This window comes from Heterodontus francisci, chromosome 4 (assembly GCF_036365525.1).
Source record: "Heterodontus francisci isolate sHetFra1 chromosome 4, sHetFra1.hap1, whole genome shotgun sequence".
NCBI classification, from domain to species: Eukaryota; Metazoa; Chordata; class Chondrichthyes; order Heterodontiformes; family Heterodontidae; genus Heterodontus; species Heterodontus francisci.
In genome coordinates, this window is record NC_090374.1 from 154,830,250 (window position 1) to 154,845,057 (window position 14,808).

Genomic DNA, 14,808 nt, shown 5'->3' on the forward strand with positions numbered 1-14,808 from the left:
ACTCAGCAGGTCTGGCAGCATCTGTGCAGAGAGAAGCAAAGTTAATGTTTCAGATCAGTGACGCTTCTTCAGAACAGCAGATATGCAGAACAGAGTTCTGAAGAAGGGTCACTGACCTGAAACGTTAACTCTGCTTCTCTCTCCACAGATACTGCCAGACCTGCTGAGTATTTCCAGCATTTCTTGTTTTTATTTCAGATTTCCAGCATCCGCAGTATTTTGCTTTTATTTTTATGTACACACATTGTGCCTGTTTCAGCTAAACAAAATAAATGACAGCCATTCGCTGGTTCATTCCTCGGGGCAATGCCTGGACCAATCAGAGTCAAGCTGCCTAGTTTAAATTTCAAACAAAGCTTGGCAGTTAACTGCCAGTCACCATAAACTGGTGCATTCTCCATGGCAACACCTCTACCAATTAGAGTTCACTTGCCAACCAATTAGCATTTGTTTCTCATACAGTATAAAGTCATTGTTTTCCCTTACATTGGTATTCTTGTGGATTGTCCTGATGAGTGCAGGCCGAAAAGCTTCGACAACATGTCTCTATTTTCAGCAATACTCAAGTTCTGTACTACCAAATGACTATTGTCATAAACAGTATATTCTGCTGCGTGGTATCCTAAAGCCACTTGAAACTCAGCTTTTGACTGGGACAATGAAAAATTAAGAGTGCACCTTTTATCTAGAAGGCATACTACCAGAGAATTGCAGGACCAATAAGACAGGTAAAATAATTACTTAACATCACATTTTGGAAGTATTACAAAGTAAGAAATCAATATTTGACAAATAGTATCCACACACAGGCTGGTCACCTCTCTCAACAGTTTGCATGGGTGTACCTATTTATCATCAAGCATTGAGTAATGGCTGGTTGCCAATCTGGCCTCCTTCTCGATGATTCTGTGGACTGTCTCATTGATCAATTTCAGACATTTCTGCTTTTAAGCACTTTGGATTATAATTAGTTTTCAGAAGTAAAACAATTTGTTCTTTCACGTGGTGATGTGGCCAATGTTTACTTGCTGAGGAAGTGCCACTTGTTCACTGGAGAAAGAAAGAAATCTACGTAAGATCATTTCTGTCATACAAAATATTGAGTGGTGCGACTGGCACCAATTCCAAATGCCCTTCAAGAACTGCAATGGCTACACTATTTCTTAAGGGCGGAAACCATATCTGCCAAGTAGCCATGCTAAATCACTGCTCAGCTTTCACACTTCTTCAAATCTTATCTTTTGCCATCTTCTGCTATATGATAATGAATTGACAAATACATTCTTCACATAATGTTCAAATCAAGTAAAGGCATTTATTTCTCCTACTGTGCAATGTGGAAAGTTGGTGAGCGGCCATTAATCCCACAAATGGTGTGCTGCCACTCCCTAAATCCTGCAGTAGATATTGCACCACCTGATCTGTGAAACTGGCACTGCTCACTCTAAAATCTAAATTCTATAAAATGTTGCTGACGTCTGCTGTTTTATTGCAGAGGTTCCCAAACTGGAAGAGGTGGGTGTGCAAAAAGGTTATCGGGTGACCCAATGAGGACAATCTGGGGTTAGAGCAAAATGGCAAAGCCCACCCGATCTGCCTCTAGCAGCAACTCCCTGATTCATTTCCTCTTATCGACACTATGAGAAGACTTGCAGTACTGGAACTACTAGTTGCAATTAAGTGATGGTTAAAAAGCACACAGTTTAGTACAAACAAATGGATATACTTGAAGAAACATGCAACACAAAAATGGAATTGCACTTGCTTTCACATCCAAAAAGTCTAAGCTTGAAGGGAAAAGAAAAACAACATCCATGTAGTTCCATACACCCAGTCGAGATGGAGTGTCCCTATTTTAACTGTTAAAAATGAAAATTTACTCTGCTGATGTTGGTAAATATCTGCCCCATGTGGAAATAAGCCATACAGATCAGGAGGAGCCTTGCTTTATATATGATGCAGAAGTTTTTTTGTGACCAGACCACCATAGAATGATACAGCACAGAGAATAGTCATTTGGTCCATCAAGCCTGTGCTGGCTCTTTCCAAGAGCTATCCAATTAGTTCCACACCCCTGCTCTTTCCCCGCAGTTCTGCGAATTCTTCTCCTTCAAGTATTTATCCAAGTCCCTTTTGAAAGTTATTATTGAATCTCCTTGCACCACAATTTCAGGCAGTTCATTCTACATCACAACTTTCTGCCTAAAAAATGTTTCTTCATGTTGCTCTGGTTCTTCTGCCAATTACCATAAATTTCTGCCCTCTAGTTACCGGTCTTTCTGCTGCTGGAAACAGTTTCTCCTTATTTACTCCATAAAACCATTCATGATTTTGAATACCTCTGTCAAATCTCTCCTTAACTTTTTCTTCTCTAAGTAAACCCAGTTTCTCTCGTTTCTGCACTTAATTGAAGTCATCCCTGATACTATTCCAGTAAATCTCTTCTGCACCCTTTCTAAGGCCTTGACATCCTTCCTAATGTGTGGTGCTCAGAATTGGCCACAATACTCCAGCTGGGGCCTAATCAGTATTCTATAGAGGTTTAGCATAACGTCCTTGCTTTTATACTCTATGCCTCTATTTATAAAGACAAGGATTCCATAACCTTTTTAACAGCTTTCTCAACTTGTCCTGCCAGCTTGAAAGATTTATGTACATACACTCCAAGGTCTCTCTGTTCCTGAACCCCGTTTAAAATTGTATCATTTAGTTTATATTACCTCTCCTCATTTTTCCTACCAATGAAAGAATTCACACTTCTCTACATTAAATTTCATCTGCCACATGGCTTTCCATTTCACCAGTTTGTGTCTCTGTCCCAATGAAGCCTGTTACTATTCTCCCCACTGTTTACTATATTTGAGTTTTGTGTCATCTGCAAACTTTGAAATTTTGCCCTGTATACCTAAGTCCAGGCTATTACTATATTACATATATATATATTACATATATAATGTTATTTTCATATATATATATATATATATATATATATATAAAGCATATATTATATATCAAAAGGAGCATCGATCCCTTGAACTCTTAAAACGTTCATAGAGCTTTGCTAAGCCATCATCCTTACTCACCCACAAACTACAACCCTAATGGAAAACCAGCAGATAGCAGGCTGCCCCTTCCCAGGCCCATGGCCAAGGCTCCAGCATCCCTTTGCTGTAAATCCTGGATTTGGTGGCCACCAATGCTACTGCCACCAACCTGAGTGCCAGCGGTTGAAAGGCAACCAGTTGATTGAGGCAAACACACTAGAGTAAGGAGGTATTGGAAGAAAAGGGAAAGTTAAAAGATATAAAGGAACAGGGAGAAAAGAAAAAAAAAGGCATGGAGAATCAGAAATTGATAAGTGAAAGAGTTATTAAGAGAGAAGAGCAATGTCCAGAAATGAAAGAGTGAGACAGACAGAAAAGGGAGAGAGATATAGACAGACAGGAAGGAGTGTGAGATATGGGCAGACAGATTTGGAGGAAAGACAGACAAATACAAATACAGGGAATAGAAAAACAGAGATAAATGGAAGGTACAAAGAGACAGAAATGGAGGACAGACAGGCAGAAGTGGATGAGGGATAGAAGTCAGGGAGAAATTAATGACCTTTCAATGACTTGGGCTGACAAATCCAAAATGGTAAAACAGATTAGGAGTTGGACATGGTGTTACAAAGAATTCTACAGCACAGAAATAGGCCATTTGGTTTAACAGGTTTATGCTGGTGTTTATACTCCGCAGAAGTTTCCATCCACCATACTCCATCTCACCTCATCAATAAATCCTTCTATTCCATTCTCCCTCATGTACTTAGCTAGCTTATCCTTCTCACATTCTTACCACTCTCGGAGTATTATGTTAAATCATAATTCTTCCCAACTTAAAAGCGATTTAACAGTTTCCCCTTGCTTACTAGTGGGGTAGATCTTGACTTTGTGCAATAGTTAGCACCCTCCAAAATTCACGGTCATGAAAAATGGGTCACGGACTGTAAAATCACAGGTCTTCTGTGAAATCTGCCATTTTGCAAACTTCGAGTGTTTTACTGATTGACAAGGCTCAACTCACTGATCGGTAGATGAGGGAGGGCCGCCAATGCAAATTTGAGAGAAGCAGTCTCAAGTGCTAGCAGACAAGTGAGAATGCCAGTATGTGCAAATCAAAAACGGCCGCAACCATTACTGCGGCACATCGAGTGAAAGAATTTGGAAGCCAAATTCTGCTTGCCGATGGTGAAATACTATTTTGTACAAGCTGCATGTTTTGTTGGATCACACACGGTGGGCAATGGTTCAGCGCCACTTACAGTCCGAAAGCCATTGCAGCAGAAAGAGAGCATCCAACACTGCACTGCTGGAAAATAAACACAAAAAAAGCAACAATTTCAGCTCTTTTTAACAAGTTGACAGAGAGCTCATAAAATTGTCATTTGATTACAATGGAACTTGTGGATGCTTCTTCAAGCACCAACATACCATTGGAAAAACTTGATCATCCAAAGCTGTGACAGGACTACCTATCAAAGGGTTTTGCTCCACACTGTGAGGACAATTCCAACAAACTCTGTGGATGCAGAGAGAGCTATGTCTAAAAACGGTCAGGCGTTCACAGCGCAGAGACAGGGAATGAAGTTTGCAGGTTGCTCCATGCTCACTTTCAATCACTGACTTCAGTGAGTAAAGAATGTGATCTTACAGTCAGCTTTTCACAATAGTTTTTGAGTATACAATAAATGCCATTTAAAACTAGAAACCTCCCTTGTCTTTTTTTTTTGTTTTAAATAGATCATTTCCATAGGTTGTTGCAACACTGTGAAATTTATGATTTAAATATGTGAAATAATGACTGTTATGTAAGTGCTTCCATTTTTTAAAATATTTTTTGAGGACTTGTGTTTTAGAATTGTGGAGATGGATTCATTTGAGATTGAAGGGATTCCATGGATGTGCTTTTTTTTTTATTAAAAGGGTCACTGGAAAGACTCTGCTTAAAAATATTTACTGGATGTCACATGTCTTCAGCTAAGTAAACAACAGGTGCCTTATGACTATGGGAATTGTTTACAAGAGAAGCGACATGTCAAAATTTATGCTGCTCAAGAGTGGGTTTCATTTTTGAATACCATTTTGAGTCGGTTGGGTTTATAGCCTGCTGAAAAGAAACACCCAGCTCATCTTTTCTCCACCTTTCTGAGAAAACCCTGCAAAAAAATCTGGCTGAATTTTACCAGCCCCTTGACGCCGCAGGTTGTGGCACGGGGGCCGGCAAAATGCTGTGGAGAGAGGCCCGCCTCGACTCGTGATGTCGAGAAGGGCCACTTGCTGATCTTTCGATGAACGTGGGGCCGTCATGTGCTGTCCTGTTCACAATTGGAAAAGCCAGCGGGTCCACAGAGGCAGAAGGTTTCACGGCAGAAGGTAGGTTTCTTTTCAGAGGTCTCACTCTGCATTCCTAAAGGGAGGAGGGAGGGGGGCATTACAGGGGTCTCATTCGGCGTACTGGAAGGGAGGAGGGAGTGGGGGTGGGGGGGATACACAGGGATCTCACTCTGCATTCTTAAAGGGAGGAGGGGGGGCACTACAAAGGTCTCACTCTGCATCTTGGAAGGGAGGAAGGAGGGGGTTACACAGGGGTCTTACGCTGCATTCTTAAATGGAGGGTGTCTGGGATTACTGGAAGGAAAGCTGTGCTGGCATGAAGGGAGGTAATGTGTACCATCCCTCTGCTAACAGTGTTTGTTCGTGTTTATGAGGGAGCAATGGCACAATAGGCATCCTGTGTGTGGGGAGGGTGCCAGAAAGGGCAGGAGCATTAAGGTTATATGGATGGTGGGGGCAATCGATTCAACTGGTAGGATATTGATGTGGTCATGCTGTACCACTCTGAGTGTTGGCCAAGATGGGCAATGCCATGGCACACCACATAGTTGATCCAGGAAAGCAGCTGATGTACCCGTCAGCACCAATCCCTGCCCTGTTAGGAACCTTTGAATACATGCAGGGTTCAATTTTATTTATCACAAAGAAATAGGAATGGCTCATCCTATATTGTGTGATTCTCTGCTCGTGAGGATCCGTATGCGCTAGGGGCAATATCAACAGGCAGGTGCGATTCACGTAGAGGATCCCGGTTGTGAGCAGCAGCCCCCAAGGGGAGCTTGCCATTATGTCTGCCATGCATCTACAGGCCTCACATGACATGCCATCGGCTGTCAGAACACCAGTGTCAGAGGTGATTACGCATGTCGAGAGGGTGGTGACACGTCTCTGTGCTCTGCTCAAGGATGACCTGCAGTCCATGGGCTCTGGTGGACATCCCATGCCTTTGTTCCTCACAGTGGCAGCGGTTCTTAAGCCTGATGCCTCTGCAGCTTTTTAGAGGCCCACCAGAAACCTTTGTGGGAGTCACACAGTCAGCAGTGCACCCCTGCATCAGGGAGGTCACCAATGCCCTGAACTGGAGGGCCAGTATGTCTGCTTCAGGATGGACCCTCACAGCCAGGCCCAGAGGGCCATTGGTTCTGGCACCATTGCTGGAGAACCATAGGTTACAATGTTCATAGACTGCACTCATGTGGCCATCAGGCCTCTCGCCATGCTACCACCTGCAGACGTCACCATTAAAGAAGCCTTCTCAATCTAGGTGTAGCTAGTATCACCGCAGATGCTTGCTGCGAATGTGTGACCACTTCTCAGGCAGCTATTATGACACCTGGGTCTTGCACCAGTCCCGGCAGCCATCGCTGTTCACTGAACCGGCTCAGATGGAGGGGTGGCTTCCTGGAGATAAGGGCTATCCTTTGTAGACATGGCTTTCGACACCAGTGAGACCCCACCACTGCTGCAGAGGAGAGATACGACGCCAGCCACTGAGCTACACGAGTCACCATTGAGCAGGAGATCGGCATGCTGAATGAGCTCCTCCAATGCCTGTATAGATAGGATGATGCCCTGTACTATGGGCCGAAAAGGCCAGCTTTCTTTGCTGCTTTGCACAACTACGCACCCACCAGGGGCCAGGCCTGGCACGATGAGGAGAGACATCAACAGGATTCCTCCTCAGACTATGAGGAAACTGAGAACCTACAACATGAAAGACACATGGGAGGGCAGATGGCACCCAGGCTCTGCATGCAGGGCTAGCAATGAGCTAGGGATGTACGGCAGTGGCTTATCAGACAAAGGCTGCCTGCTCCACAGGAACTGACATGAGCTCTGCAAGCCACACATCACCCTCGCTCACCTGCTGTGCACCAGTCTACATCTGCAGCATCCCTGTATAAACCATTAGAGGCAGCAGCTGACTGAGCCAATGTCCATGTCACTGCATCCGTGGAGATGCTAATGAGTAATGGTGGCATGGCAATGATGTTATTGCATACGTTGGCTCTCCTGAAGGGCCAACTGTGCAAAGTGGCGCTACCTGCTGGCACACATCATTCACACAGAGAAAAGAACACACATGTTGGTGAGGAACATTTCGTGAAAGACATTGCTCTGACACCCATGCATTCCCATTTGTGTCAGTCTGTTCTCTGTAAACCTCTGTAATACCTTTTATGGTCTATTGAAGTCTCATGTACTGGAATGTGAAAATTTATTATTCACCCAGGTGCAGCACGCCTACAAGAAGGAATGTTACACTTGAGTGGAAGAGGATCGCAACTTCACAGGACACTGGGACACAGCAGGCTAAGTATGTGGCAGCAAAGCGGAAAGTGCTGGGGTCACTCAGCAGGTCAAGCAGCATCTGTGGAGAGAGAAGCAGAGTTAACTTTCAGGTCTGTGAACTTGAACAAGTTATCTCTGTTTCTCTCTCCACAGACGCTGCCTGACCTGCTGAGTTTCTGCAGCACTTTCTGCTTTGCTGCCAGATTGACAGCAGCCCAACTCTTCAGCAGTCAGGTAAGTATTTCTTTGACAGCTGTCAGGAAGCAGGTGCTGGGGCGCTTAAAATAGGGCCCCAGCACCTGCTGCACAGCTGTCAAAACTCTCTCACTGTGCCGAATGTCCCGCTTCTCCCCACATAATATGGGGAGGGCGGCTCAGCGCCGTGATTCTAATGAACCCCTGCGTGTAATATTGTGGGGGCTCTGCGGCAGCTGCTAAATGCGGGCACCCTGCTCAGTCAAAAGGCTGCTGCTTTTGTTGTTTATTAAAGAAAACTGGTTGGTGGATTTTATTCTGAAACTAAAATAGATAGAGTATATAATTGGCCACATCAATAACTGGGTGCACATTTAAATTTAAAAAAAATGTTGTGACCTGTGGAGAAGTGGAACTAGAGAAAGACATTGCACTCCTTCCGCCTCAGTTGTAACATGACATTCACAATTCGTAAAATGCTGTGATCATGAAATTTGTAAAATGTGACTGTGAATTTGGTAGGGCCCTAGCAATAGTATAAAACAGGTAGTAATGAGTCGGCAGCCCACTGAATGAATTCAATGGCAATAAAAATTGGGAGAGATGTAAAGCGGCTGCCAACTCACTATTGTCCATTTTATACCATTGCCCAAAGTCAAGATCTGCCTTGTGGTGACAAAAAGAACCAGCTGCCTGCTTCGAAAACCTTTATATTAGGAAAAAAAATACATTTACTTATAAGGTAAATTCACTGAAAACACTATACTGATATCATACCTTCATCTGGGATACTGTTTGATTTGATATATTCCGGTGCCTGTAAAACAAAATGCAATCAACATTTTCCTTGTATACTGACTCAGCCAGTTGAGCCATAACTTTACATCTGATTCCTGCACTTCAACTACCTCTGTAATCTTTTGCCTATTATTATCCGCATGTAAGTCGCTGGTGCGAAAAGAACATTGCTTGAGTAGCTGCAGCAAGTTTAGGGTGGTTAAGGTCTGTCAATATTAGTAATAATAAATAAAATAGGTCATCACACTTCCATGAATCCTGACGATGACCACCACCACCACAACCCACATGCCCCCCCCCCCCCCCCCCCACCCCCAAGGTCAGGGGAACTCCAGGAGCCTACTGAGTTTTTCCTGTTTGAACACTCTAAAAGAGAAAAGTGCATTTAGTGGATAATACAACAGTCTAGGTTAGTACCACTCACACTCCTGCCTGCAAACACTCTTCTGCACTGCATCTTGTAGCCAGTGAACACTTAGAAACCCATCATGTCTGGCAGGCACACTTCCCTGTGATTGGCATCAGGTGGCAGGACCGTATCTCCAACACAGAAGTCCTCGAGGCGGCCAACATCCCCAGCTTATACACCCTACTGAGCCAGCGGCGCTTGAGATGCCTTGGCTATGTGAGCCGCATGGAAGATGGCAGGATCCCCAAGGACACATTGTACAGCGAGCTCACCACCGGTATCAGACCCACCGGCCGTCCATGTCTCCGCTTTAAAGACGTCTGCAAACGCGACATGAAGTCCTGTGACATTGATCACAAGTCGTGGGAGTCAGTTGCCAGTGATCGCCAGAGCTGGCGGGCAGCCATAAAGGCGGGGCTAAAGTGTGGCGAGTCGAAGAGACTTAGCAGTTGGCAGGAAAAAAGACAGAAGCACAAGGGGAGAGCCAACTGTGTAACAACCCCGACAACCAATCTAAAGACACTTAACACCATCTGGGACAGGATATTCCACTTGATCAGCAGCCCTGCCACTGAACTCAATAGCCAACCTCTCCAACACTGGTTGTGGCTGGAATAAAAACATTCTACAGAATGTACTGCAGAAATTCATTGGGCTTACTTTGACAGCCCCAGAACCTTTCCCACCAAGGAGGCCTCCAGCATCAATCCCAATAAGCCTTTGGTTTATTTCTGTTATGTTTAGTTTAGAGATACAGCACTGAAACAGGCCCTTCGGCCCACCAAGTCTGTGCCGACCATCAACCACCCATTTATACTAATCCTACACTAATTCCATATTCCTACCACATCCCCACCTGTCCCCATATTTCCCTACCACCTACCTATACTAGGGGCAATTTATAATGGCCAATTTACCTATCAACCTGCAAGTCTTTGGTATGTGGGAGGAAACCGGAGCACCCGGAGAAAACCCACGCAGACACAGGGAGAACTTGCAAACTCCACACAGGCAGTACCCAGAATTGAACCCGGGTCGCTGGAGCTGTGAGGCTGCGGTGCTAACCACTGCGCCACTGTGCCGTTTAATAAATTCAGGCATAGCAGGACACTTCAGTCTCGGAGAAGGCACATCCTTTTCCTTGTGGGAACTCCCGGATGCCACATGTGTAGGAAATGTCATCAGCTGGAGCAGCTTGAGTTCTGGGTTTCTGAGCTTGAGCAGTAGCTGGCATCACATCAGTGCTTCCGAAGGCTGAGAGCGTCATGGATACACACATGGAGCTTGTGGGAGTGCAGGCTGAGAGGGAATGGGTGACTGTCAGCCAATCAAAAAGGAACAAGCAGGTAGTGCGGGAGTCGCAAGTGCATCTTACTCTCCAACCAGCATTCAGTTCTGAATTATGATCAGAGTGATGTTTCATCTGGGGAGTGCAGCAAGAGCCAAGTCCACGGCAACACAGAATGGCAGGGGTGGGGGCGGTCTCAGCTGTACGGGGGGCAGCACGAAGGTTGGGAAAGCAATAGTGATAGGGGACTCTGTAGTTAGGGGAACAGGCAGGTGTTTCTGAGGTCACAGACGTGATTCAGTACGAGATGCCTCCTTGATGCCAGAATCTAGAATGTCAGAGCGGCTGCAGAACACTCTTGAGGGGAAGGGGAGGGGAAGGGTGAACAGCCAGAGGTTCTGGTCCATATCGGTACCAATGACATAGATAGAAAGAAGAATGAGTTTGTACAATCAGATTTTAGGGAGCTAGGAGAGAGACTAGCAAGCAGGACCTCAAAGATAGTAATCTCCGGAATACACCCAGTGCCATGTGTTAGTGAATATAGTATTGTGAGCAGGAGAGAAAGGGGTCAAGGGGTTCCCTCTCAGCCATTACCTGATTTGACCATAACTGGGTTTAATTTTTTAAAGCACCGTGCTTTTAGTCCCCCCTCAGTGAATCCTGTTCACTGCTCTCCAACTGTAAGGCAAAGAAATCAACCAGATAGGTTTTCTTGGATTTAAGCAAGAAAGGTAGAAGTTTATTAACCTTAAACTCTAATTCGGTTAACGACTACGAATACGTGAAACGGCCACGCTAGCATGCATACGCGATAAACGCATATGCAGACAGAGACAGAAAAGTAGAAAGAATAAAGAGGAAAGGTTTGAGGCAATAGCTGGGATTTATGTACAGTCCTTTGAGTTCGATGTAGAGTCTTTGATTGCTGTTTCGTCTTGCTGTTTCGTTGGGACCCAGTGCATGCTTTAAAACTTGTTTCGATTTAGCAGCCTTTTCTCTCTTGAGGTTTAAGTGGCTTCAGTGGATCCAGAGATTCGTGAGAGGAAGAGAGAGCTAGCCAGGAGAGAGGCTCTCTTCTTCCAAGTTCAGTTGCAATCTGACCCAAAATTGTCCTGTGAGCAGTTCAAAACCAAAAACCTTGGCCAGCAGGTTAGTTATGTGACTAGTTGTTTTTTAACTAACTCCTGCATTTGTGGATTCGCCATCTTACCAGACACCCTGGAATGCTGGCTCTCTTATACGTTCAATGCCTGGTGATCAAAATCCATTTGGGTTAATTGGATCAAGGAGCCGTTCTGTTGTCTCCAGGCACTGTCTCTTAGTATGCAAATGTTTTCCAGCCACTGCTGATCTCTTTAAACAAGTTATTTCTTCATTGCAGCAACAGTTTAAAATTAATGTTCATATGACAAAATTAATATGCCTCATTCTTGGCAGGTGGGGTCTTCGTGACAATAGAAATAGGAGCTTAGAGCAGATGAATGCGAGGCTGGAGAGATGGCGCAGAAGGGAGGGCTTTAGATTCCTAGGGCTTTAGATTCCTGGGGCATTGAGACCAGTTCTTCGGGAGATGGGACCTGATGGGTTGCACCTGAACAGAGCTGTGACTAATGTCCTTGCGGGACAGTTTGCTAGTGTTGTTGATGAGGGATTAAATTAATTTGGCAGGGGATGGGAACCAGGATGTAGCATTAGGAAGGATAAACAAGCTGTGCAAAGTATTGGGTGATAGACTACAGTAAGAAAAATAGTAAGGTATTAGGTGGGGTCAGACTAAGAGGTCATCCAATAAGCTTGAAATTACAGTGCATGTATCATGGTAAATAAGGTTGGTGAGCTGCAGGTGCGAACAGCCACATGGGAATATGATAATGTGGCAATAATGGAGACCGAGCAAAAAAAGAAAGGGCAGGATGGGATACTAAACACTCCTGAATACCAGAAGCTGAATTTAGTGGAGCCAGCCGAGAGAAACCCCACCTTGGCCCTCTGGAGCCCCCCCGGCGCAGTTCAACGGTGCACAGGCAATTAACTTCCTGTGCCATAGTTCCCATCCCTTTAAGGTTGGGGATCCCACCTCCAGGAGCTGCCAGCCAATCAGAGGACTGGCAGCTCAGGAGTATTGGCAGTACCACAGGGAGCTGTGGCCACTGCCAGTACTACACCAGAACTGGGGCTAGGCCTATCGCTGGAGTCCCAGAGCCCAGCTAGGTGTGGCAGGGTCACTGAGGCCAATCTGGCAGGCTCTGACTGGGGGTGGGGAGGAGGAAGGGTGGTTGTTGAGTGGGGTGTTCGTGGAGGGGTGACCTTTGCCGCCAGGGGCCCACCGGGGGCCACAGATTGCCCACGGAGGCTAGTGGTTGGCCACTTCAGGGCCTCAACTGGCCTCTGGATGGGACGGTCATAGTCAGCCTTTCCCGCCCCCAAATTTATTACAGGGCGACAGGAAGGTGATGGGCCCTCAGCCTCCCCCGCAACCCTTTGTCGCTATTCTATGGGCCCCATGCTTCCCAGCCCGTCTCCTAGGGACTCATTAAGTTCCACCCATGGTCTTCAAGAAAGGTAGGGAGGAAAGAAAGGAGGAGGGATCACTATAATGATTAAGGCAAATATAACAACAGTGCCGGACAGAGAGGATGTCCTGGAGGGATTAAGAACTGAATTTATTTGGTTCACGGTAAGAAACAACTGAAGTACCATTACACTACTGGGTGTATTCTAGACGTCATCAACAAGTGGGAAAAATATAGAAAAGAGTAACTATACAGCAGTGATAAGGGAGGACTTCAATTATCCTACTATAGAGTCATAGAGAGATACAGCACCGAAACAGGCCCTTTGGCCCAACGAGACCGCGCCAATCATCAACCACCCATTTATAGTAATCCTATATTAATCCCATTTTTCCCTCTCACATCCCCACCTTCCCTCAATTCTCCTACCACCTATCTACACTAGGGGCAATTTTTGCAATGGCCAATTTACCGATCAACCCGCAAGTCTTTGGCATGTGGGAGGAAACCGGAGCACCCGGAGGAAACCCACGCAGTCACAGGAAGAACTTGCAAACTTCGCACAGGCAGTACCCAGAACCGAACCCGGGTCGCTGGAGCTGTGAGGCTGCAGTGCTAGCCACTGCGCCGCCCTATTAACCGTTCCTTAAGCTTTCCTGGGTTTCATTCACTTATTATCATTCCAATTTGCCTTCTGCTGTAATAACCAGATCTGCTAAAGGTGCTTTCATCCTCATTCTGCCTGTCTTTAATCCTTCTGCTGTATTGGTGCCTGCATCCAGTGTCTGGACTATTTCGAAGTCTGGTAATCTTTGAGTCTTCTATTCTTTGTGTCACCGCGGAATGTCTCATTTGTTCCACGAAGGCTGAAGGAAATGACTATTTACCCAGGAATTTTATTAGACTGGGATAGCAATAGTGAAAAGGACAGAGAGGGAGAAATGTTTCTGAAGTGTGTTCAAGAGAATTTTTTTGATCAGTATGTTTCCAGGAAGGATATTTTGCTGGATCTGGTTCTGGGGAACGAGGCGGATCAATGGATCAAATGTCAGTCGAGCAACCTTTAGGGAACAGTGATTTCGGAGACATGGGTAGAGCAGGGGCAGGAATGGATGTTGCAGGTTCCGGGATTTAGATGTTTCAGTAAGAACAGAGAAGATGGTAAAAGAGGGGGGGGGTGTGGCATTGTTAATCAAGGAGAGTATTACAGCGACAGAAAGGACGTTTGAGGACTCGTCTACTGAGGTAGTATGGGCCGAGGTTAGAAACAGGAGAGGTGAGGTCACCCTGTTGGGAGTCTTTTATAGACCTCCAAATAGTTCCAGAGATGTAGAGGAAAGGATAGCGAAGATGATTCTCGACAGGGGCGAGAGTAACAGGGTAGTTGTTATGGGGGACTTTAACTTTCCAAATATTGACTGGAAATACTATAGTTCGAGTACTTTAGATGGGTCAGTTTTTGTCCAGTGTGTGCAGGAGGGTTTTCTGACACAGTATGCAGACAGGCCAACCAGGGGCGATGCCACATTGGATTTGGTACTGGATAATGAACCCGGCCAGGTGTTAGATTTAGATGTAGGTGAGCACTTTGGTGATAGTGATCACAATTCGGTTAGGTTTACCTTAGCGATGGGCAGGGTCAGGTATATACCGCAGGGCAAAAATTATAGCTGGGGGAAAGGAAATTATGATGCGATTAGGCAAGATTTAGGATGCGTAGGATGGGGAAGGAAACTGCAGGGGATGGGAACAATCGAAATGTGGAGCTTATTCAAGGAGCAGCTACTGCGTGTCCTTGATAAGTATGTACCTGTGAGGCAGGGAGGAAGTTGTCGAGCGAGGGAGCCGTGGTTTACTAAAGAAGTTGAAGTGCTTGTCAAGAGGAAGAAGAAGGCTTATGCTAGGATGAGACGTGAAGGCTCAGTTAGGGCG

At 45.5% G+C, this 14,808-nt stretch overlaps 1 protein-coding gene across 7 annotated transcripts in view; it reads right to left on the reverse strand.

Moving 5' to 3' along the window:
- Positions 1-517: 517 nt before the first annotated feature.
- The window catches only part of LOC137369340 (inorganic pyrophosphatase-like), a 76,429-nt gene continuing 62,138 nt past the window's right edge, over positions 518-14,808 (reverse strand). For 6 of the 7 annotated variants that reach the window (XM_068030407.1, XM_068030406.1, XM_068030405.1 and 3 more), the window contains 3 exons: positions 8,643-8,682; positions 4,307-4,353; positions 518-1,050 (listed from right to left, as the gene is read on the reverse strand). In XM_068030407.1, the coding sequence (XP_067886508.1) occupies positions 1,048-1,050; positions 4,307-4,353; positions 8,643-8,682 (90 nt within the window). In that variant the 3' untranslated portion in view covers positions 518-1,047. The remainder of the gene's footprint in view (positions 1,051-4,306; positions 4,354-8,642; positions 8,683-14,808) is intronic. The other variant, XM_068030402.1, reaches the window with a different exon arrangement.